At 42.3% G+C, this 25,110-nt stretch overlaps 3 protein-coding genes across 4 annotated transcripts; 2 read left to right on the plus strand and 1 right to left on the minus strand.

Moving 5' to 3' along the window:
• Positions 1-477: 477 nt before the first annotated feature.
• LOC136442872 (beta-1,4 N-acetylgalactosaminyltransferase 2-like) lies at positions 478-7,931 on the minus strand. 2 transcript variants are annotated; one of them, XM_066439879.1, is made up of 13 exons: positions 7,819-7,931; positions 6,924-7,007; positions 6,247-6,435; positions 5,892-6,011; positions 5,489-5,595; positions 5,003-5,058; positions 4,637-4,817; positions 4,228-4,314; positions 3,644-3,834; positions 2,939-3,079; positions 2,643-2,766; positions 1,818-1,940; positions 478-1,401 (listed from the first exon to the last, which is right to left on the minus strand). In XM_066439879.1, the coding sequence occupies exons 2-13, from the start codon at positions 7,004-7,006 to the stop codon at positions 1,223-1,225; spliced, it is 1,581 nt and encodes a 526-aa protein (XP_066295976.1). In that variant the 5' UTR covers position 7,007; positions 7,819-7,931; the 3' UTR covers positions 478-1,222. The 2 variants fall into 2 exon arrangements, with proteins under 2 accessions (XP_066295976.1, XP_066295975.1); XM_066439878.1 differs by having other exon boundaries at positions 7,815-7,931.
• A 975-nt stretch (positions 7,932-8,906) lies between these two features.
• LOC136442866 (peroxisomal bifunctional enzyme-like) lies at positions 8,907-16,559 on the plus strand. The gene is made up of 13 exons (XM_066439867.1): positions 8,907-9,151; positions 9,711-9,887; positions 10,319-10,500; positions 10,962-11,090; positions 11,630-11,857; positions 12,058-12,242; positions 12,517-12,626; positions 12,917-13,182; positions 13,461-13,700; positions 13,913-14,136; positions 14,457-14,562; positions 14,799-14,928; positions 15,607-16,559. Exons 2-13 carry the CDS (start codon positions 9,713-9,715, stop codon positions 15,780-15,782), a joined length of 2,151 nt encoding a protein of 716 aa, XP_066295964.1. The 5' UTR covers positions 8,907-9,151; positions 9,711-9,712; the 3' UTR covers positions 15,783-16,559.
• Positions 16,560-16,661: 102 nt separating this feature from the next.
• On the plus strand, positions 16,662-22,589 carry LOC136442874 (hyaluronidase-1-like). Its single transcript, XM_066439881.1, has 10 exons — positions 16,662-17,056; positions 17,287-17,443; positions 17,880-18,017; positions 18,378-18,623; positions 19,221-19,420; positions 19,672-19,702; positions 20,224-20,313; positions 20,722-20,834; positions 21,194-21,374; positions 22,227-22,589. The coding sequence occupies exons 1-10, from the start codon at positions 16,905-16,907 to the stop codon at positions 22,365-22,367; spliced, it is 1,449 nt and encodes a 482-aa protein (XP_066295978.1). The 5' UTR covers positions 16,662-16,904; the 3' UTR covers positions 22,368-22,589.
• Positions 22,590-25,110: the final 2,521 nt, after the last annotated feature.

The following is a 25,110-nucleotide window of genomic DNA, read 5'->3' on the forward strand; positions in this document are numbered from 1 at the left end:
ACACGTGCTGCATTAGAAGTTATGTACTGGTTTATTTGATCATTTATGGATACTTTTGGGTGGTCCCTTCAGTTAACTAAGTAACTGATTTCCAAGGGAGCCCTTACTTGAGTAATGTGTCTTAGAGAACCGTATTCCTTTTTCGCGGTTCCCTTTTTTGAATTCAAGGTCCAGACAGGCTAATTTGACAGGGGCCATAGCTAGGTCACAAATCTGTCGTTTAGATGTATGTTGAGTTGACTAGAGCCATGTTAACGTTGTTAACTCATCTACTAGATAGACCTAACGGGAAGAAAAATGTGGATCTGAACTGCCGTTTCTTGTGTTTTGCACAGCGCCTCCTTGCGCGAATAGTACGTACTCCATTCTCTCCCAAATCCTCTATAAACATAGATCAGATCGCTGCAGATACTATTGTCAATATCATTGTTTTAGTACATAGAAAGAAACTTTATTGACGCAAAAAGAAAAGTACAGTGACGTTTCGTCGTTCATTTATTATCTTTCAAGTAATTGCATCGTTGGTTGGCGACATATCTTTAATATCCAACCCTTATATTGCACATCTAACTTTAAATTCAGGCGCTGTTGTCAAAGTGGTAAAGAGAGCATCCCCCTACTGTACTTGCTGACAACGAGGTCAACTATGCTGTAGTTTTCGGGGTGGGGGTGGGGGTGTTATTTTGATATGTTAACGTGACAATTCTGCGTGGTCTGACAACTTTGATATATACACGTCTCACTTGGTCCATCCTCTTATACCAGGCCCATCAGGCGTATATCAAGCAACGACCCTGCGATCCGTCCTCCTCGCTACATTGACAATAGCCATGGACAGCCGTTAGCCAATCAGACACTGCCCTCTTGTGGTTAGAGGGAACGTTACCGACCAATCACGTTGTATTTTGACCGTAGACGGTGACGTGATTGGCTGGTGACAACTGACCGCTAATGCAGCAAGAAGTGCGATTAGCAGGCTGATACGCTGAGGCAGTTACTTGACATTAGCCTCTACCAGGCTCCAGACGTGGCTGAAAGAGTAGAAATCGGCCAAATCAGGAGTTAGCCAGCCAATAGATACAACTTGCCACGTCGGGAAATGTATCTATCGGTTGGCCAACTCTTCTATTTGGCCGATTTCTACTCTTTCCAGCCACGGCTGGAGCCTGGTGGAGGCTAGCTAGACATACCCAGAGGGATGGCATGAGAGGATGGATTTTGTCTAGTGAGAGTTTTGTCCGCGGCACGTCAGGTTGTTCCTCAGTAAGCTGTGTGTGTCCTCCATGTCCGATTCTGCCGCTCGCCGCTGTCTGCCGGTACTGGCGCCCGGGTCGCCCTGTTCGATGGTCACGTGCCGACACACCGCGATCCGCAGTCTTCCTAGTGCAGCCACGAAAAACTCTACAGAAAGAAGCAAACATTTCTTGTCAAAGATCTGATGCACAAAATACATACACGTATTGAACAAATGGATATTGTAAATTCCATTATCTTCGCCGTGACTTAATTTCGCGGTAGAAGGGCCAGTATGGCGTTTTCCGTGGTGACAAGTAACAGTTGTACATGTATTTTGAATGCTTCATGGTGGTCCTTTATGCTGGAATGATAAGACGTGAAATTGGCGAGGGGGGAAATTTGGTAACCAGTTCGCAGTGGGGTGCACTACGAGTAAATGTGAAAGTTTAAGGCCCATGCCTGTTTTTTCTCTATATGCCAGGGGCCACTAACTTTGCATTTACCCACAATGCTTCACAATTCACATGCGCACTGTAAACTGTGAACTAGCTTTTCGTCCAATGCGAGAGTGATAGAATTACCTGACATACCCCGCCCCTGCCGCCCGGTCCTAGCCTGTGCTGGGTGCGGGTCGAACCCCACAACCCGAATGTCAGCTGTGGACGCCAGGAAAAAACTATCCACGTGGTCCGCAGCGTGACAACCTGTGAGATAACAGAAGAAGTGAACGTATTGAATAAACAAGTCTAAATATTTGCCGCTGCTGTCATGTGTGTGTGTGTGTGTGTGTGTGTGTGTGAGAGAGAGAGAGAGAGAGAGAGAGAGAGAGAGAGAGAGAGAGAGAGAGAGAGAGAGTGAAAATGAAATTAAAACTACATAAAACTGCTTTGCTCTAGGCAGCCAAAATCCTGACAAGCAATGTATCAAAGCAAGAAAGATAGGCTAAAATCTGCTATTATGTTGAACGTTTGGAACAAAATGGAATACCATAGCAGCTGAAGAAGTAGTACTAGTGTAATTCATTCAAATAATAATCCAATCATGATTTACCTTGCAAGTGGCATTTGGTTGCAAAAAACGTTGCTGGCTGTCTGCCCAGTCGACCAACTCGCTTTATCACAAAAAAAGGCATTTCGGAAAAGCACAACTGTCTTTGATTAGCACGTTTGATATCATAAGCAAGACGTTTTCAATCTTGATATACATATCCATATAAAGCCTGATCGCAGCTCTGTGTAGACTTAGGCCCGATTTACACTCTAGTTTTCGCCGTCGACTCGGGGCTGTGTGTGAGGAGCTCTGGAACGCTCACGTGAAGTTTTCCTACTAAAAAAAGCTAGGCCTAGGGTTCTCCTTTCACAGTCCTGCGTGCGTAAAACGGACCTTAATCCAGTCAGTGATCTTACCGGGATATCCCTTGATCTCGTGGTACACCTGCCGCTGACTCTCCAGACACGCGTGCGTGGCGTTCCCGAGAATACGGTAAGAACTACCGAGGGTGTGTCCGGGGTTTTCCACAGAGCCTCCAACCTGCAGATCATAACATTGGTAATGATTACATATTCATGGCTAGAAGTGCAAAATTCAGTATAAGTAAAATGATTGAAATATAAAAGGTATATTCTATTGTACTACATTATGTAAAATCATAGTTTACTCGCCTCTTTTCTCAAAACACGTGTAAAGTGGACCAGAAACTCACCAAGTGATAATTTGTGTGATCCAACATCGAAACTAGTAACCTCAGTTTTGTTTTGCTTGTAAAATACTGATCGTCGTCTACTATGAGGACATATTCCGTGGCGACCTGAGATATTCCAAGGTTCAGGCCGGCGAAATAACCCTGTAAGTAAAACATGCATGTACATGTTAAAGTTAGTTTAATATGGTGTGTATATAGGGGCGGTTCCCATCTCTGTTTCTAAAGCCCTTGGGGCTGGTGGCTATAGCTAGTCCGCTGGTAGTGGTGTGTGGTCAATTATTATAAGCGCTGAGTGCTAAGCAGAGAAAAAAGTATTCATAGGTTTTTGAAGTATTTGGATCCACATCTCAATGCAAGGCATGCACTCAACCCCATAGGCCAGTGAACGTGTTAAAATTTGTGTAAAATCAATTTTAAATCATACAGTTGATTTTGCTTTGACACCAAGATATAAGGCATGCATGTCTGCCAACTGATGGAATCCCTTGAAAATTCATTGTTTTCAACAACAACAATAAACAAAACAAACAAACAAACTGAATAATGGCAATAAAATCATCACCTCATATACAATATATGATTGAACAAAGATAGATATCATCACATCATACAATTGACAAAGTGTCTCCTGGTATTGTTAACGTGGTGCCTTCTATTCCCTTTCTTATACGTTATATACCATGAAAATACGGGCCAATGACCTACCTTGTTATGTGGCATCCTGTAGTATTTGACGTTACGAACTTGGTAGGCCTTCCACACTTCTGCTGGGTTGTCGTCTGCCACAATGACTGTTGTTTTCGGGTAGTACTGTTCCACAGACTTCACCAGCCGCCTCAGGCTGTCGTAGTGACCTGATGCCACCACAACCACCGTCACTCTGTCGCCTATTTTTCCTAGATTTGTGTAAAGATCAGATACAACATTTCTAACACTCCCGCTTGAGTACCACTAAAGACAAAATCCTTCCTTTCTATGAAATCATTTGTGCTTTCTTTTTATATTCTATATTTCTTACACCATGACTTAATTTCGATCCGAGAAGCTCGTAGATGATACAAAGTGTTAAGAATCCATAAAAAAATTTAATATAACTGTAAACAAACAAGTAAAATCAGAAGCATAAAATATATTTTTCCATCATGTTTGCTAGTATGCACGTTGGAGGTAAAGTTGAAAGATACACCATAGTTAAAACATCACGCAGTTTGACAAGATGATTTTATTTTCTTCAGACTGTTGACATCATACGTCTAAAGACTGACATGTAGACTCTGTCTTTAAGTTACCTTTTTCCGGCTCGTATAACCACGGCAGCTGCCGGTGTTGGATGTGGACAGGTACAGTGGCGGTGAATCCCATGTACCGTATCTTTACTGTAAAATAAGCACACATTTTGTATGAAGTCGATCTACACGCAACACATCATGAGTCCGTGCTAAAGTTGTACTTTGTCAAGTGTCTGTCCGTGCTGTTTTTAACTTGTAGTTTTCTCTATTGTCTTCATATAAGGTGCATTTCTTTTTCAGAGTATAGTAATTACTGTTTAACTTCTTAATCTAGGGTCTAGATACACGCTAGGAAAACGGCCTACGATTTTACTTGTGAATAGACCACAATGCATCATAACTGCACATGCGCACTCGGAACTGTAAAGTGGTACATTCCATCAGGCAGGTCTATGCAATAGATTATTACCAAGATCATAGATGTTGGCGTTAAACTCTGTGTTCCGATAGACGACTTTTTGGAGCTGCTGGTTAAGATGAATCGGTTTCGTCGTCTGGAGGAACATGTTGTCCGTGTTGTCTCCTACAATGTTTACGTCTTCGATGTTGGCAAGTACTGTAAAAACTCCCATCTTTCCGCTGAATTCAACCTACGATGTTAACAAATGTAATATCTTGTAAATTATAACAATGAGAATGTAAACTTGAAGTCGTTGTTCCAAACCTTCTTTCATAATTATACTAGAAAATTTGACTTGATTTCTTCTATAAAGTGCAGTCAGTTTTAATGTCCCACAAAACGCTGAATATGTGCATTATTTCTGTTAAACGTTACCTCAAATACGGTGCCTCTGAAGTAGTCATCCACCTCAAACCACTCTACACGAACGCCTGGAGAGTAAAACGCTAAACTGTGAAATCTACTAAAATGTAGTGTATACAAGATCTGATACACAAAGACTACACGCACGACTATATACGTGTAGTACACATGCTACATGTACAAGCTATACGCCCTTGTGATACACTCACAAAATATGCATATAGGTTACACCATTATGTGACTCTTACGTGCTATACACCACGAGTATATTGACAGGAACTACTGCAAACAGCGCATGCAACACATGTAGGCACGGCTCAAACACACTACACACAAAAGCTACACACACTACACATACACACACAAACCTGTGACACACACACACACACACACACACACACACACACACACACACACACACACACACACACACACACACACACACACACATACATATATTCCTTCTGTCCTCGTTGAAAAGACCAGAAAGTCAGTTACCTTCCAGCAGTACAGCCCGTAAAGGCCTGACGACCAAGCCATGAGCAGGGTAGCTGACGGGAGACAAGCCGTCTGCATGGTTATAAACGTCCGGTGGGTCGAAACGCCTGGACAGGGAACAAAATAACAGTGTTAAAACCTATATGCTGTGAATCAACAGACCGCACTGTTTCTTTAAACAAGGCAAAAGTACTACATATACAGGGATAAGGAGGCTCTCTAATGTAAGACAATACTGCTGTACTAGATTAACAGTTAAATCATGTTGATGATGTTTTAAAGTCGTCTACGATTGGGCTATTTTTCATTGACATGCAAACCAAGAACACCAACATTGTGGTCAGCAGCTGCCCATTTGATTGGTATAGAAAGTGAGTGAAAATGAATGCGCGGAACTACATACCGTCTGTTGAATCTCCTCAGATTGCTGTCTCTCTGCTGTTGTTTCAAAGTCCAGTCGTCGGGTGCAAAATAATCCTTTAACGTCCGCCCGGAACACTCACATGACTTCTCACCGAGTAAGCTGAGGAATGAAATCAAACCGTAAGTTCAATAAAATCAACACAATACAACTTGTTACTTCAACTCAAACATGATAGCAAATTATATACATCCGTTTTGAGGAGGAGCCTCGAAAATGGGAATAGCTATCAACCCCTTTCTGTTAAAATATACCCTACTACTAAAACAGCTGGAAGCTTGCTGCCCTGTGTGCCACTGGCACTACAAGGGTCCGAACGAACGAACTGGAGTCTTACCGTTCGACGTCAGGGTTCCTCGGCAAACTGTTGAAGTGTTGTCCCTTGTTCACAGGCATCAGAATCGTCTTCATGTGGAACCCAGCTAGATGGACAGAACTGTTCACGTCGACCACAGCACCATACGGAATCCGCACAGAACGTTTGCCACAGGGGACAAGAATCAAACACCACAGTTTCCCCAGGCAACTTTGAAAAAATGAAATATTGTCATTGAGAAGCGTTTGTTAACAGGAATGTCTAAGGGTGCTGTCTAAATCTCTCTAAAACAATGACGTTTTATTCTTTATGATTGTGTTAAGATAAGATATCGGTTGGTGTATCATTTTAGAAATACTTTTTACGACAACCAGTAAGACCATGGAATGTAGACACAGCAATATTTGAGTAGTAAAAGATCTATACAGTCAACCATTCACTCCATGAATCAAAAACAGTAATGAATCATCAAATACAAGCCATTGCCGTTATCCGTAATCGCATTCGGGCACAACAGGTACCAAAAACTAACATGATACATTTTACAGAAATAATCTAGGTGAAAAATGATTGTATGACGTTTTCCTTTTTGCATCCATATATTAAGACCCATGACGTACATAATTACGTATTCGTAAGATATCCTGCAAAACAAGGTTATTTGAAAATATGGCAGTATGAATTATAGAATTTCTCACCATCCAAGGAAAAAGCTGGTAACGGATACCACTAACAGTTTCTGCTGGAACGACATGCGCTTCATCCCGGCCATGGCGACCATCCTAAATACGAAAATAAAGTTTGTTAACTGATCTACGTTATATAATTAAGGGTAAGTTAGCAATGACGACAACTGATCTAAACGTGGAAAGTACGTGTGTTCCACTGGTCACAATAACATATCCTCGCACGCCGGCACTACGTAAATTGTGCACCGCGCTTTTTATAAGACATACATTTCACATTTCACTAAATGGATACTTTTCAATGATACTGGGGTTTCTCGTATTTGCAGTTTGACAATGTCAACAAATACCTAGACAACATTCTATATGTAGAAAACCTGTGGACGAGGGGAGAAACATGGGCAAGAAAATACCAGAGCTGTGATCAGAGCCTTATGGGCCATCTTTGGTGCCCTCCGTAGTCATTGAATCTACGAGGACATTGTCATCACAACTTTGAAGTTCCTCCCTTGTCACTTGCCGTATCTAGTCGCGAAGAAATGGGTTGTTGCGTACAGAAAGGGTAGTATATAAAGATGATCTCTACGCTATATAGCTCTGACTGAATCATTCTTGTTCATGACCCCCCTCCCCCCTTTTCAGTGCTTCTGCTAACAAAACACACACCACATACAGACAAACTTCGACGAACATGTCGTGAGTTTTCAGGACATTTGTCATATGCATAATTTATCAAATACAACAGTGTACAGCTACTTCAACAAACGGGAGTTACGTCAATTGTTTCCGGGTATAGTCAAATGTGCTGTCGGCCATTTTGACTACTACACATTTCATGACGCTTGCAATCTCCTAATAGTGAAAATACAGAACGCACGCCACCAGAATGAGAATCGTACCCACCTACCTGTATCCTAGAAGCTTCTGTGCCACTAATAGAACGATGGACGCCTTGCGTTTTTGTCACACACAGAAAAGTTAGCATTTAGAGTTCTGCAGTCCTACCGAAGAGACGCAAGGTGGAGTGAACAAAGCCCTTCCTGAGGTCACAGAAGAACCGGTTTGACGACTCTATTTTCGTCTAAATGTAACGCCAGAAGCTAGTTGTCTGATACTAGTAGCTCGGTACGGGTTTAAGATGCGCCAGTTCTTGGTACGAGAGCCTACATTTGACATCTATCACTTCATTTTGCATTAACCTTCTCACTGCTGTCTAACCAATAGAGAATTAACAGCCAATCGGCTACTTCAGTGTGCTAAAGGTTAAATAATAACTTTACTTTACCAGGACTAGTATATGGACGTTACACTTTTTCAGTCATATGGGTTCACCTGCTATTTCTAAATGGAATCAAAAACCCACCAGACGTACATATGATGTATCTGATATTGAAAGCATTATCAGTTTACAGCCGCGATATTGTTCCACAACTTTTTCAGGTGAAAATGATGAGTAAAAAGAAAATACATAACGAGCCCATTATCTCTGGTAAGTAGCTAAACAAAACATACTATTGTTATATGTTGCCCTGAGAGTCTGTTTATGAGAAAAAAAAGATCAGAAACAATAGTGCAAAGTCGGAGGGATACAGATTTGCTTGCATTGTTAAATAGGGTTTGACTGGCAGTAAAATCCCGATTGTATATACAACAGCCCGTACTGATAAATACACTTAATGCATACTAGTAATCGTCTAATGCATTATTTGTAATCGTAATCAGTACTAAAATGAAATATGAATTTTTTCTTGTATCTAGGAACGTTAGCTTTTCAATGCAGTTAAGATATATATTTCATAACCTTGTATTTATGTAAAACAATCTTTTACAATCTTAGACTGTTTTATTTGTATTTAGATCACGTATATTCAGCTTCTTTAATGACGTCTTTTTCTCCATTAAACATTTACCTTTCTATTTTGGTTTTATATGGCGTTAGCTGTTCGCTTCCTTGTTTATCATATACAAGGTTATTACCTAACAAAGTTACTGTTTTATGTCCAATAGATTATCTACATAAAATGAGATGACTGTAAGCTTTGATTTGTTTTTCAAAATCAGGCGAAAATTATTGAGCGCGCTGATGCTATCCATAAAATCTAAGGTCGTACGAATTACGTGACTGAGGGGTCATCGACCTGTCGGACGTATTTGTATTCTTTCAGGTTGGCCAAAAGTCAGGGTGGGCGTGATCACAATTGTACTTATCAGCAGGTCTACGTTGCACCACTTCACTGCAGGTAAGGATTTCAACTATTTTAGCATTACAGGTTTTTTTACACGCCGTCTTGCTTCAGACACATCACTGTCAACCACGGATATGCAATTTTGCGTAAAAAAAGCATCGGCAGCACATACGTTGTACTTTCTAGTGGCGATTTTGCATTCAGTTTTTTGCTATAAACATAAAACGTTAACTTTAGGGGCATGAATGTGATAGTTGTGTCAGCAGAATTGGTGATCGCATCCCCTGAGTACAATGACGCCCGCCGATTTGTATTTTAAGAGAAATGCATGGACCGAATATACATGTAACCCAATACATGATAACAAAGTACAAACGTAGCTTCTTAAAGTTTTAGTGATAGCCTGTTAGGTTCGGAAATTGACTGGCGGATCCTCTAATCTCCAAGCAGATCTGACGGTGGTAAAAACCGTATCCAACTGGTAAAAGGAGTTTTCATAGCCACCGTTAGATCTGCTTGGAGATTAGGATCCTCCACGACTGTTTTATCAAGGCACAAACTGTTGCAAGTCACATAAATAGTACAAATATTTTGTGACCTTTGGACCCCGCAGACATGGCTGAATACGCCATCTGTGGGACGGTGGCGGTACTACAGATCAACAATCCGCCACTAAACGTCCTGAGTCATCACGTGAGGAGACAGCTGATGTCCGGCCTGCGGCAAGCCCTACAGGACACAGCGGTCCGCAGTATCGTCATTATGGGCAAGGGACAGATCTTTACTGCAGGTAAAGTTAGAAAAACAAAAACAAATTTGGTGCAAATGGCCAATGATCGTACAATGCAAGCTTGGGACTTGAACCTTGAACCTTGAACGGGGACATCTCGCGATGTCAACATGGGGAACAATGGGTTCTTACGTTACTACCTCATTGAAAAAGAGTTTAACGGAAGGGACTGATACTGTCTGTCTGTCTGTCTGTCTGATGTGTTTCCGCACAGAAAAGTAGGGGTCCTTCTCGGTGTTTGTAAATTTGTCCGTTTACCGGGTACGCACATGTATGGGAGTGTCTATATATACAACATAAGAGAAGACACGTCTACCAAGTGTGTGTGTACGTGTATGTCTGTGCTGCCTGTGCGCTATCTATGAATGTGACGTAAATAGTTCTGTACTTTAAATGTCGTGCTACTGAGATATTTCATGAACCGTTTACAGGTGCGGATGTGAAAGAGTTCGGGACTGAAAAGGCTCTCTCGGATCCTTCACTGCCCACTTTGGTTGAAGCCGTGGCCGCATCAAACAAACCTGTGGTCACTGCATTCCATGGAACCACGCTAGGGGGCGGTGTCGCCCTGGCCTTGGCCTCTCACTGCCGCCTGGCAGCCTCCTCAGTCAAGGTCAGTAGTTTAACGTTGGAATATTCCATGAGTAGAAATCGATAAAGTATAAGCTATAGCTATCATCTTTATCAAAAAGGCTATAATTTCGGTCCTGTCTGTCTGTTTGTTCGTCGATTGAATAGATCGTGAAATTGTGGATGAATCCTTACCATATATGTAGGTGGGTAGAGAGGTCGGGTAAACGGGGTCAAGTTCTATAATATGTTTCCTGCTAGCGTCTCTCTACGCTTCGTCACTGCAGCGTAACTGCTGATTTGGATATGTTGTGTTCAGATTTCTATATCCAGCACTTAAAAACAAATGAATTGAAGCACGTTCCATCAACATAAGAGTGAACCGTCCTTATAAATCTAAACAAGTTTAAATGCTATGTTCCTTATGACTATCATTATTCTACATCTAAAATATCCTGTCTTTATCTCTTTATACTGAATGTACGTAATGTCTCTGCTGCACAGATCGGGCTGCCCGAGGTGGAGATTGGGATAGTGCCCACCTGCGGCGTGACACAGAGGCTACCGCGGCTGGTGGGACTACAGACCGCCGTTCAGATGATCATTTCTGCTCAGACCATGTCGGCACAACAGGTACATGTACGGTGTACTCCTAGTTTTGGCAAACAACACTGTCCTTGGTACTGAATAGACCATCTTCCCGCCTAGTCACAAATCCACTGGCATGATTTGGATCACAATGAGTCGTGAGAAACAGCTATCTAACGAGAATTCCCCGACAGTGCTTCCACTCTATGATAGCTCTATGGAAACACGAATTTTGTACAGTCTAACACATCTCTTCCACCGTTTAGGTAGCGTGCGTAGTCCGGTGGTTAGCGATCATGCTCTGGAACTAGAAGCCCCGGGTTCGATCCCGGCTGTGTCGCTCACCCAACATGCACGCTACCGGAAAGGGTCGCAGTCCTTAGGACGGGACGTTAAGCCGTGGTCCACTGTTCATTGTGCTTAAGCTTGTCGAAAAGACCTAGGGGAATTTTCCCCTGTACAATGAACCTGTAAATACCGTACATAGCGTCTGTCTTCTCTGTCACGACCAGCCTGGAAGATTAGCTCAAATGTTCATTGAGTTCAACTGATTCGAGATCACTTTCCCTTCCTTTCCTTTCAAGGCCCTTGCCGCCGGCCTGTTGGATAAAGTAGTCTCGGGCGATCTACTGTCGGAGGCTGTTGGCTTCGCCAAGTCAGTGGAGGTCCAGGCGCTTGCGGACAGACGGGTCGGCAGCAGGGCGGTCCCCGGTGCGGACACGGCAGAGGACGTGTTAGACGCCGCCAGGAAGAGGCTTGTGCGCCGGTCCCGTGGAGCCATCGCTCCTCTAACGTGTCTGCAGGCGATTCAGGTTAATGTTATTTGTTTTTTAAATCAACAGGCCTGGTGTTCATGTTAACTTGAAATAGACCAGAAAATATATCAAATGTTGTTAATTTCACTTAGGTTTCCCATTTTTTGGTACGCACACACCAAGCAAGAAATGTGAATGATAAAGACAAATGAATAATGTATAATATGTTGATCTTAACTAAGAATCTGATTTTCCAGGCTTCCCTTCTACCTTTTGAGACGGGAATGAAGCGCGAGGCTGAGCTGGGACAGTACTTGTGGACATCGTGGCAGGCCGGCGCGCTGAGGTACGCGTTCCTCGCAGAACGGACCGTCAAACGCTGGCACCTTCCCGGAAACAAGACCGTCAACTACAGGACTGCTGAGCCACTGGTCATCAACAGGTATCTGGTACATACTGTATTACCTAACATAAGGATTGACAAGCAGGAACAAAGACATTTAAGCAAGAATGCGTGAATGAAAGAAAAAAGACTGAAAGAAAGGAATTTAATAAGGAAGGAAGGAAGAAAGAAAGAAAGAACTTCATAAAATGAGATAAATAAGTCTCTACTGGAACTCCTTGTCGATTTGACATGGTGTGTTCCAATGTAGGGGCACTGGGTGCAGGTACAGTACCATGGGTGCGTGTGACACTGTGTTTATGGTATGTTCCAGTGTGGGGGTGCTGGGTGCAGGTACCATGGGTGTTGGCATCACCATCTGTCTACTTCAGGCAGGCCTGAAGGTTGTTCTGATTGAGGCCAACAAAACGCAACTGGACAAAGGTTAGTTCTCTACAATTGACTTCAATTGACAATTGAAGTACCTACGTAGCTTCAGGCCAAAAATCATATCCCTCTTATGTGTTATTCCAGGTTATCATTGATACTCTATGACTTGTTGGTATTAAAGGCATATTGTGTGTAAGGTTTACTATAATTGTACTATTTACCATATCATTTTAGCGGGACATTGATAGTGATTTCTTGTACAGCAACAGATAGTCACATTCCACCAAAGAACGTCAACATAACTCTAGTTTGTTTTTAGTTATGTTTGAAACTTCTGCCTACAGCTGTCACTCTGATACAGCGCAGCCTTGGTGGTAGGTCACACAGCAAACAGCTATCCCATCAGGCCATGCAGCTGAGAGCGACCACGGACTACCGCCAGCTGGGAGAGGTTGACCTGGTCATCGAGGCCGTGTTTGAGGACCTCGCCCTGAAGAGGAAGGTCTTTCAGCAGCTAGATTCAGTCACCAAGCCTCAGGCCATCCTGGCTACCAACACGTCTGGACTGGACATAGACAAGATTGCGTCGGCCACACAGCGTCCAGACAAAGTAATGTACCATGGCAGCCTGGTCTTATAGATAGAAACTATCATTGAGGTAAAGTTAAACAATATAAAAAATCTTGTGGCCTTCTTGTGTTCTTATCATTGTTAACATTACAGGATGGACACATGCAATGTTAATCGAAACAAAAGCTTCTGAAATCTGAACTACAATAAAACATTTGAAATGGGACGAAAAAGTCTAAATACTTCACGGAAGTATGAGATCTTCTATTTCCTGTTGGAATGCCACCAAATAAGTGCAACCCGACTCTTGTGTTGCAGGTGATCGGGACTCATTTTTTCTCCCCTGCTCACGTGATGCGCCTGCTGGAGAACATCTATGGGAGACACACGTCACCAGAGACCATCGCCACGGCCATGCAGCTGGGCGCTACCATTGGGAAGGTGGGGGTGCTGGTGGGGAACTGTCCCGGGTTTGTGGGGAACAGGATGAAGGGTCTGAACTTCACCGAGGCCATGTTTCTCCTGGAGGAGGGGGCGGAACCACAGGACGTAGACAAGGTCAGGATTCATTAAAACGTTAAAATCATTCTCACATATTTCAGTGAATAGGTGGGTAGCGTCAATCTATCTCCTTTTCTATTAGCGTGACGTCAGCAACTGGTCAAAGGTCGTTCGAAGTCGATATGGACGCCCTCGTGCAGCTTTGTTAATTCTTCATAATGCATTTTACCAACTCAGATAAACATTTTGCTTCTCATTTTTTTGCCCAGGCATTAGAGGAGTTTGGCTTCGCGATGGGCCCGTTCCGCGTCAGCGACCTGGCAGGGGGAGACGTTCACTGGAGGAGGCGGATACAGGCGGGTCTGACCACCGAGCAGGGTCCGCCCCCTAACACACCTCTGCTCTATCGCCAAGGAAACCGGTACTGTCCGCTGGCTGACATGCTGTGCATGCAGGGGCGCTTCGGACAGAAGACGGGGGCGGGGTGGTACAGGTGTGTTACCTAATTTCTCTACCAGTCTGAGTCTCTCTCTCTCTGTCTGTCTAAGAGTAACAGTTCTTAACGCTATGGTCATGATTAATATAAAGAATTGGTTGTGAAATGTTACTCAGGTCACATTGATCATTGACATTGGAGGCTTCGCTGGATTGCACAGGACTGCCAAAAAGGTATTCCTTGGCATTCAATTACTGAAAAAGTCTTTCCTTAATGCTCAACAACTGAAAAAAAGCCATTCATAATCACCAGCTCGCCCTTAACACAACGTTCAGTACGATTCCTGTCCTAGTCATTGACCTTCTGCTGTGTGACAGGTACGAGTCAGGCAGCCGTGCAGCTCTTCCTGATGCTGTGGTACATCGGCTCATCCTCAAGCACCGTCAGGATAACGGCCTCCAGAGGAGAAACATATCATCACAGGTCGGACATGCATATTTGTTGAATAATACTATAATTATGATGTCATAAGCACTTTAAGATTACTACACGAAAACATTATTGGATTTTTTTTTCAAAGTTTACATTTTACACTAAGCAGTGTCATGCCAAAAACAACCTTCTGAGCTTTCTGATCCATTCTCGTTGATCCAGTCCATCTGAAGCAGTATGCCATAAACACTACATTAGAGACTTAATATCCATGTTGTCTGTTACAGGAGATTGTAGAGCGGTGTCTGTATCCCCTCATCAATGAAGGTTTCCGCATCCTGGAGGAAGGACTAGCCGCTGGACCACAGGACATAGATGTCATCTTTCTACTCGGCTTTGGATGGCCAAGACATACCGGTAAAACTGCTGACGTCGTCTCGAAGAAGAAGTTTCGATCGGAGGGGAATAGTATTGACCGCAATTTTTACCACCGCCCTCCATTGTGGAATTGGCCACTTTTGACCACACACAAATTACGGCCACCACTTTCCCCCCGATCGAAACCTCTGCTTGGTAAATATCTTCTGCATGTGAAGTTAGAACGGTTCTGTTTGTCTATCAGGATATTTGTAGTCTCCATATCTACACGTAATACAAGATGCATGGACTGTAATGCTATTTATATCCATAAGTCCGGAAACACAGACACACACACACATATGCACCCAGGCAGACAGACAGACAAACAGACAGATAGATAGATAGATAGATAGATAGATAGATAGATAGATAGATAGATAGATAGATAGATAGATAGAGAGAGAGATAGAGAGATAGATAGATAGATAGATAGATAGATAGATAGATAGATAGATAGATAGATAGATAGATAGATAGATAGATAGATAGATAGATAGATAGATTGATAGATAGATAGATAGATAGATAGAGAGATAGATAGATAGATAGATAGATAGATAGATAGATAGATAGATAGATAGATAGATAGATAGATAGACAGACAGACAGACAGACAGACACACCTAAAAATATCTCAATTTTCCATGGAGATAATCAAACACACTATGGTTACAGGAGGGCCGATGTACTATGCTGACAAGGTTGTGGGTCTGGGGATCCTTCTGCGATGTCTGGAGAAGTACCGAGCCCTCCATCCGCGCAGTGCACACTGGGTACCCAGCAGTCTGCTGCAGACGATGGCTACGCAGGGCACCAGTCTTACAGCATGGGCAGCAGGGAGTAGACTCTGATTATGAGATAATTACATTGGAGCAAACATGTAACACTATAATAAATAAAAGACCGATGTTCAAAACGTAGGAAAAGTGCAATCAAGAAATATTAATGATTATTGTATGTAATCATTAAAAGTATACACAGAGTACAATTTCCATTGACAATAGCGATGGCATATTTTCAAACAATATACAAGCAGTAAACCATGGCTATCTTGTAGTTAGTTGTGATAGTTATATAATGCCATTACATATTCATGTGCATATGGCTGAGTATCCTATTAGGTCTTTATTGAAACATTCTTATCTAGTGTAAACTTTTCATCAAAAACAAAAATTCAAGATTAACTGCAAGACCTATTTCAATTTTCAATGTACGAGAGGGTTATGTGTTATGATACTCATCGAAAGCACATGTAACGTTTTCAAATATCGTAAATGTAACTTCTAATGCACAACAGGTTCTTTGACTTAAGATGCAAACACTGTGCATTTAGTAAGGATCAGCTCTCTAGTGGCGTAGTTGTTAGCATTAAGTGCTCAAGAACACAGTAAGAACTTCTGCCATGGAGAAACAGTATATAACAGTTATACATTTTGTAGTCTTTTAATCAAAGATTGAGTCTCTGGAAATGCCACAATTACTGTAAAGTCACTTCTTGTTGCAGAAATTTGAATTATAGGTAGGAGGAGAAAGGAATATTCTTCAGTATTTCAGGTGACATTTGAAATAATTCTGTAGGGCAGCGATGATAGAATGGAAAGACAATAAAACCACCATAGACTTGTCAAGATTTTTTTTTACATTTTGTAAGTACAGTATGCAAGATCAACTTTAAACCGAACCTTGAGATAATGGTTGATTCCTTGTGCCACTTAAATATAACTGCTCATTGTCCAGTGTTAGCTGTTGTCCTGTAACAAATCCAGACAGGCGGCTGCCATAGAACACCTCGTAGGTAGCCTTACCGACATGTACAGAGATGCCATAGAAGCGACATCTACTGAAATGCATGTAAACTGCAGGTATTCACTTGGAGCTCGCTGAGGTGGATAAAAAAAAGTGGGCGGACCAGTAGTGCAAGTAGGCTACTACTGCATGGTATTCGGCTGTGTGTTTCTCTTCCTTACACAAACATGTTGGCATATACAATAGCCTCCAGCCCCGCAACCCTTGCACTATTGACGGTGAGCCTGTCAACATTGTGCCTCGCGGGGCCATCTCTTCCGGAAAGACCCTTCAATGTCGTCTGGAACGTACCAAGCAGGACATGCAAAACAAAATTTGGGTAAGTTCAAATCACACAATTACATTGTAGCTTACGAATCAACAGTTTTGACGTTTTTCTCTTATATGTTGTCCTTCATTTAATGCCTACGCCGCACTGGAATGGTAGTGGTAAATTGTTTTTGAGCAGACGTTTCATCTACAACTATGTAAGTAGACGCCCTATAACCTTTGTTCAGCCAACCGTTGAAAGTCTTAACGTTAAAAGGCCTTTCTAAATGATTCTTCTAGAGTTGATCTCAACCTGGGACAATACGACATCGTGGTTAACCCGGGAGAGGCCTTCATGGGGCCGTACATATCTCTGTTCTACGAGAAGAAACTGGGAATGTGCCCGGCTTATCATGAGTATCATCTAGAACAGGCGATCCATGGCGGCCTGCCACAGGTGAGAATACTTTCTACCGATGACCTTGACACAAAAGGTCATACTCAATCCGTTCGTTTAAGCATGTATATGGTATTCAATCACACAGAATAGCGCAGAATGAAGATATTCCGAACGTATTTGAATAGGGAAAAGACATCCCATCAGTCTTAAAATGAAGGCAAAATGACGATATGGTCTTTAGAGTGAAGTTTGTTAGTCATTCAAGGGCGCTATTTAGAACACTACTTTTATACCTTGAATTGTGGTGTACTTGTTAATTGGTCTCAACTATCAAAACATTTCATAATGCAGAGGAAGCCCATGACAAAATTAAAAAAAATTGACCCAAAAAGGGATAGTAAGATTTGTTTAAAACAGATCGTTTGGTCGTTTCAGTCGAATCCTTGGGTGCTATGTAACATTTTCCTCTCCGTCTATTTGTTTTGTTACACAGACCGTAGATTTGGCCGAACACAAAGAGAAAGTCGCAGACGACATCGCCCGTCTCACGCCTGATGCCGACTACCAAGGGTTGGCTGTCATCGACTGGGAGTCGTGGAGACCGCTGTTTGAGAGAAACTTTGGCAAAAAGGTCGAGAAATAGACACTGAATAGGCTGGATGCCAGACTCTTTCCATGGCAACCGAGTTCTGACGATCTCGAGGCCTGGGTAGACTCAAGGTCCAACATGCTCTCAATAAAATTTGCCACAGTCCCCTCCACTCTCACCCCTCGAGTATACAGGGCTGTGGCAAAATTTCCTTTTTACTATGATTGCATGTTTGCCATATAGAGGAAATGGCTTTATCTGTATAGGCCCTTGAAACGGTCCTTATGATAAGTTGGGTTCATTTGACATATACCTTTTGTAGAATATCATTAACGCATCACTGGTAAACTACCTGCCTACCTACTTAGTCCGCGGTAAACTTGTTCTTTTCAAATAACACAGGACATCTACAGAAAACAGTCCGAGGAGCTCGTCAAGTCAAGACATCCTGATCTTTCTAAGAAAGAGGTGAAAGCCAAGGCCAAGGAAGAGTACGAGACCGCCGCTAGAGCCCTGATGGAGGAGACATTGACCTTGGCGAAGAGCCTGCGGCCAGGAGGGTTCTGGGGGTTCTATCTGTTCCCGGACAGCTACAACAGTCCGGGGAGTATCCGGAGCAGGAAGGGGAAAACGTACTGCTGTCCGCAAGTAGGTTCACTTCAGTTGTTTTCGACAACTCAAAATCTGGAAAAACACTGAGAATGTGATGCATTTTGAAACGAAGATATGAAACGTATACTTACTCTGTATATTCATATATCACCGCAAGATATGAAAGGTATACATATTATCTATGTTCATTTATCACAGAAATATATAACTTTCACAAAGGTACCATGGTGTTTACAGAAAGGCATATCGAACGACGTGTGAAATTTCACTTTACGTTTGTCTACAAGTTGAAAATAAAGCTTAAAGTTAACTTTATTTAAATGTCTCTGTATCATTTAAAATGTTGAGCTGAGAAACACTTCGTCACATTTCATTGATGTAGATAAATGTTGTCACTTTGTTGTATATCGATTGAAACTAACACTACGGGCTTTGAATAAGCCAATGTCATTCATATCACCGCAAAAGCGTTCTCAATGTTGTTTTTGTATAGGTAAGACTACGAAAAGTTCTTTTCCCCTCAACTGATGCAAGACACTTTGGTTTGTTACGTTCAATATATTTGCAAAGTGCTGATACATCTGTTATGAAAACAAAAAGAATCTAAAGTCTGAAACTTCTCCTGTGTTCTAGAAAATTAAGGACCAGAACGACAGACTAGCGTGGATGTGGGAGGGCAGTACAGGACTGTACCCGTCCGTCTACGTCACCTACATGTTCAAGAACATGGTCAACACCGAGCAGTTCGTCCGGGGCCGAGTCACCGAGGCCTTCCGAGTCATGGAGTCCAGGCAGGGGCAGGACATACCGATATATCCATACATGTGGCTCAGGTAGGTGAGTGAGTGAGTGAATGAGTGAGTGAGTGAGTGAGTGAGTGAGTGAGTGAGTGAGTGAGTGAGTGAGTGAGTGAGTGAGTGAGTGAGAGGAGAATAGGACTGAACGTCTATGACGTATATATCCAATGCAACTATCTGTCAAATCTTTGATTCTGCAATTTTTTGGTAGTTTTATTAATAGAGAAACTTAGTCGTAGTGAATTGTATTAATATGATTTAATTTCTTGTTCTTATATTTTCTTCAGGTACCGAGAAGAAATAGAATATATCACTCAGGTGAGAAAACGTCTGCTTTCAACTTAAGACATAAGTTGGTGGTTACCTTGTCCTTCTACTCACTTCACAAAACAATAAGTGCAAAGCCCCGGTTACACATGACCGAACATGGCCTCCAAGTCTTCCCCCAACATTCGGCTGTGGACAAGAGGTCGGAAATGCGTTGGCTATCGGTTGATTGGTGGTTGGGAGTAAGTCTTTAGTGGTCAGGCTGTGTTTGAAGTGAAATTTGACTCTTAATCTAAAACTGGTCAGACTGCTCCCAACCTACCGCCGACCTTGGTTGGCTAGTGGTCGGGAGCCATGTTCGTCTATGTGTAACCGAGGCTTAACCGTCCAATACTGCCATTTTCGTAGCAAACGTAAGGTAACGTTACCCCACCATAGTAGTTACTGTAAACGTAGTTACTGTTTAAATGTATAAAGTGATTATTATTAGTAATGATGCCCTTACTGTACTTGACAATACTGTAATTGAGTAGCTTGACAACATGATATCTGAATACCTTTCTTCATCGCAGGCTGACTTGGTTCATTCTATCGGTGAGATCGCAGGCTTGGGTTCGGCCGGAGTCGTCATCTGGGGGGCTTCCTTTGACGTCAACAGTAAGGTAATGATATAAGTCATCTCACAACTTCACTTGTCATATCATAAGTCTTCTTACATCTTCACTTGTCATATCATAAGTCTTCTTACAACTTCACTTGTCATATAATAAGTCTTCTTACAACTTCACTTGTCATATCATAAATATTCTGAACTTGATCATAAGTTTGTAGTGACCAACTGTCTAGTCTAAAGTGACCATATTCTTTAAGTTTTCTGATTATTAGTCACATTAATTCCAAAATCGGGATTTTGATGGATTTTAATAGAGGAGCACAGTCGAAACACTAACACTGCACAGAAAGTTATGTGCCACTATGGACAGGTTTGACTTGCGTATATAGAATTTGTTTGAAGATTAATGTAAAGAACGTACGTAATTTGGACACTTTTACATTTTTCTCCTCTGAAGGAGAAGTGTCTGAAACTGGAGGAGTATGTCCGGACTGTGTTCGGTCCGTACGCCAGGAAGATAACGGCTACAGCTGCGGAGTGTGGGGAGAGGGAGTGCAGCGGGCACGGCAGGTACGGTACTTGTGTAATGCGTCGTGGTTATTAAATTATTGCTATTGGGAACTAATATGTGCATAAATGCGTACAAACAAACACACACACACTCACACGCGCGCGCGCGCACACACACACACACATACACACACACACATACACACACGCACACACACACGCATACACATACACAAGTACACAACTTGACACACACAAACACACGCGCGCGCACCGTGACACCCACACACACACACGGAATGTACTATATCTTATAGTCTGTTTTTACGTATATAGTTGCCTTGGTAATGTAAATATTTTTTAGGTTTAGTGCCTGAAATAAGGATTCGAAATGATATTCTAACGTTACCCTGTTCCAGATGTGTGACTAATTACGAGACGGCCATCAGTCACGAGATGATGCAGGGCGCGGGCGGGCTGGAGCAGGCTCAGGCCCTGCAGGTGGAGGACTTCCCGGATATAACCCAGCTGACCCCGGAAGAGCTTGCTGCGCTGGATGAAGAAGAGGACGCTCCGTTCTTCCAAGCAGAGGACGAGGAGGTACTGTAAATTTGGAAATGTTAGCGGGGATTTGATTTTGCGTCAGGGAGAAAATGGAGTGTTCGCGGGGATTTCATTTCGCGGTAGGTAGAAATGGAGTGTTCGCTGTTGTTTCAAATTTGCGGTTGGAACAAGGGGGTAGGCGGACATTAGGCTACACCAAGTAATTTTTATGGATGACGTCCGCGCGCGCATTGATTTTGGTCTGTTCCCAGAAAAAAAAATCCCGCTTCCTTACACTATGACCAAAGAGTTCCTTTTTGATATGTTTCTGCAGGCCTGCAAATTCAATGGGATATGGAAATGACAACAGCTGCTGTTCAACTTCAACTGATTTATTCAAATTATTGCTGTTTTCATGATGAATTAAAGAATTCTTAGTTGTTACACCGTGTTATCTCATTCAATTTGTGCCCTAACATGTGTCGTCGACTATTATATTTCAAATCTAGGCGTCTTGTTTTTTTCGGCCCTTCTTGTTTTTTTTTCGCGCTCTCGCATTAGATTTAGGGTCTCTAAAGGACGTCATCCATAAAAATTACTTGGTGTAGCCTTAGACAAAACAAAAATGTTACATCATATCACATATACATAGTAAGCCATCTCACGAGTGATGCAATACATCGTGTTGCAAAACGTCTAGATAAATGGGATTTTCTTACTGAGTGTATGGATCTTGAACTTTGACATAGACCACAATGCATCATTCGCACACGCGCACTCGTGAGATGCCTTATTAGGTGTATGTAATAAGATGTAACATTTTAGGCTTAAACCGTGATGAAAGTACTTATAATGGGATATCGATGTAGATAAACAGTACTGATTATGATCGTTCTCTCTTCCATCCAGGAGAAGGCCGGGCCGAATGACGAGGTGTTGGAGTATTTTCAGCAGATAGAACTCCAGCCGGGGAGGGAGGGCGTCTCGTGCCGCTGTTACACCGGCTGGGCGGGAGACACCTGCGCCACGCCCGTACACGAGGAGCTGTAGATAGTGAGCGTTGTTAGGCTAGCCAAGTAGCACTATTGAAATGTATGGGCCAGCTTCTAAAGTGTTTTTTTCACATTGCATGTTTTGGAATACCTTGGTCATTTAAAAGAAAATTAAGAAATGGCTATCGAAGGAAGACTTTGTTCAGGGAAAGTATTCTGAGTTGGCCCAAGATATGAACCTATACCTGCACATGGGAGAATAAAGATGTTTTGAGGTTTTCATGTTACCGTAATCATTACCAATAGTGTCAACTGGTGCAGCTCACAATAGCTGCATTTCAAGACACGTTGCTAGGTGGCGCTGTGATACTGTTGACTCACCTACGTCGATACTTGGGCGGTATATACTGTAAATACATCTAAGTTTGCGTGGTTTTTATTTCGCGCTAAGGCGAAAATGGAGTGCTCGCGGTGGTTTTACGTTCGCGGCAGCGCCATAGTTACACACTGCTACAGTATTGGACAAAAATGTTTGCGGTGGCTTTAAGTTCGCGGTAAAATGGTCGCCGCTAAAACCGCGAACATAAAACCACCGTGGGCATTTCTGCATTTACAGTATATAAATACATGTTGCTAGATAAGCACAATGTTATATCATGGCGTCACCGCTTACTTAACTCATCAATTGGAGAATAGAGATGCTTTATAAAAGGGTATTCGGTGAGTAGAACATCGCCCTTATTGATGAGCAGGGAGGTAGCTGCAATTCAGATGCAGTCACTAGATGACGCTGTGCTACGATTTGATAGCTGTGCATACGTATGGTCCAAAAAGTCCACTTTTACAGGATGCTAAACAAGTCCAAATCCTATGGTACGTTTAGTTGCAGCTGTTTTATTGTTATCTAATGTTTTTCTGCTTTGATGCTTAGAGTAGCAATCATCACTCCATGCCCTTTCCTCTCCCGGGTTCATGTTTTGTCCCGACAGGAACATAAAGGGTTTCAAAACTACTTGTCTGTGGAAGAAAAGGTTTAATTCAAGATGTTCCGGTGTCAGATTTCATTCAGGACCGATTCTGGCCTCTTCCCACTCCATATCATGTCATTGATACTGATCTATTTCCTTATACACGGCCATCTGATTATAGCTTTTGCTTCTGTATCTTTATCTGTACTTGCAACAAAACAAGGTAAATTATTGATTGAAGAATAATAATTCGGTATTGAAATAAGATGAATGTTTTTCACAATAATGCTGTACAGTACAGGGTATGTTTGTTTCTTAAAACATCAATTGATATACATTAGTGATAAGGACAAGTAAGGAAAATAACTTATCGTAGATTCCTTCATTCTTATGCAACGGAGATTTACATTTCCCTGTATGTTTTGTCCCCGTGCCGCCGTTTTGTCCGCTCTCCAACAGTTCGCGTGGCCAAACCCCAGAACTCACGCTCCACAGTCAGGTCTCCAGTCCAATTGAATCTGAGGTTAAGTAAACTCCTTTGTGAAATATTTGACCTCTGCTTCCAAACACAGCACCTTCTGCCCTCAGACTAACCCAGCTCTGTGGTTCCCTGCCCTTTGTGTAGTGGTTTCTAATCAAGTCTGTGTTGTTGGTGCTTTGATTCTACCCTTCCCTATTGTGGAGAAGTTATGAACGCCCCACATTATGTGCACCTGACCCTCCTTTGTGTAGCTTCTAGTGGGTCGGACTCACAAATGTTCCTCACCACAGAGTCCGACATGCCTGTGATTCTCATTCTGCCCGTTTCCCTCAGAGTTTGTTCCCATGCATGGTCCAAGCCAATAGAAAGCTAACTAGCGCTGTGAAATATCGGCAACTGAGCATAGCCATATTTGGTGTCGGCCATTTCTGCGAGGTTCTCTCTTGGTCGTATATGCTTCAGCATTAGTTCTAAAGAAGTAGGTAGAAAAAACGCCACCGTTGCTAATTATGGAGTGTACTATTGGTTAGAATTCCTCTGTGCCTTCACACTTTCCGAGGACTTCATATGATATTTTGCATGTTTTAAAACAGGTCACTTGCGTATTTCATCTGATCACGTTCAGCAAACCGTTCTCACGATACTTTGAAATTACATTTGCTATATTCATATGTTTAGTATAATAGTTGCGGAGAATTTACGTTTTTTTTAATGTACAATAACATGTTTGTAAAACAGCCAAGAATCGGAACAAAATAATTGTGATGTTTCTAAATTTAGTTAGTAAATCAGTCTGATGGTACAGCAGTCACTACTATTGAGTCACTTTGAAAATAGTCCCCAAATCGGGATTTGAATAGAGGAGCGCAGTCAAAAGATTTTAAGGAAGTTAATCTATATATAATCGCTCTTGTTTTCCAAGTATCCCATTTCTTGTTCGGTCAAAAGGTTAAATAAGTCGTTTTTATGACACCCTGTGGAGAGATCTGAATAAATTCTACACAAAAGAAGTAATCAACTTCGACACTTTGACATATGTGCTCGCCGAACATCCTAATTACAGACATTACGTGTACCATACTGTACAGTACAGGCTTCTTTTATATCTGACAGAGAAGTAGAGTTGTTGTCTAACTGCACATTGCGACCTTATATATCGAAACTTGCATCATGCTTTCTATTAGCCACGTAGCTTCCGTAAAATGTGCTTTTTTGAAAGAGCAGAAACTTTTCTGTTGTTTATTAAGACAGGTGTGGAGAAACGTAAGTATGGTCATCAAAAGTCCATTCTCACCCACCTGTTCAGGGTGGGCCAACCGCTCAGTTTTATGGCACCCTCGCGACAAACCGTA

Source organism: Branchiostoma lanceolatum, chromosome 10, assembly GCF_035083965.1.
Source record: "Branchiostoma lanceolatum isolate klBraLanc5 chromosome 10, klBraLanc5.hap2, whole genome shotgun sequence".
NCBI lineage: Eukaryota > Metazoa > Chordata > Leptocardii > Amphioxiformes > Branchiostomatidae > Branchiostoma > Branchiostoma lanceolatum.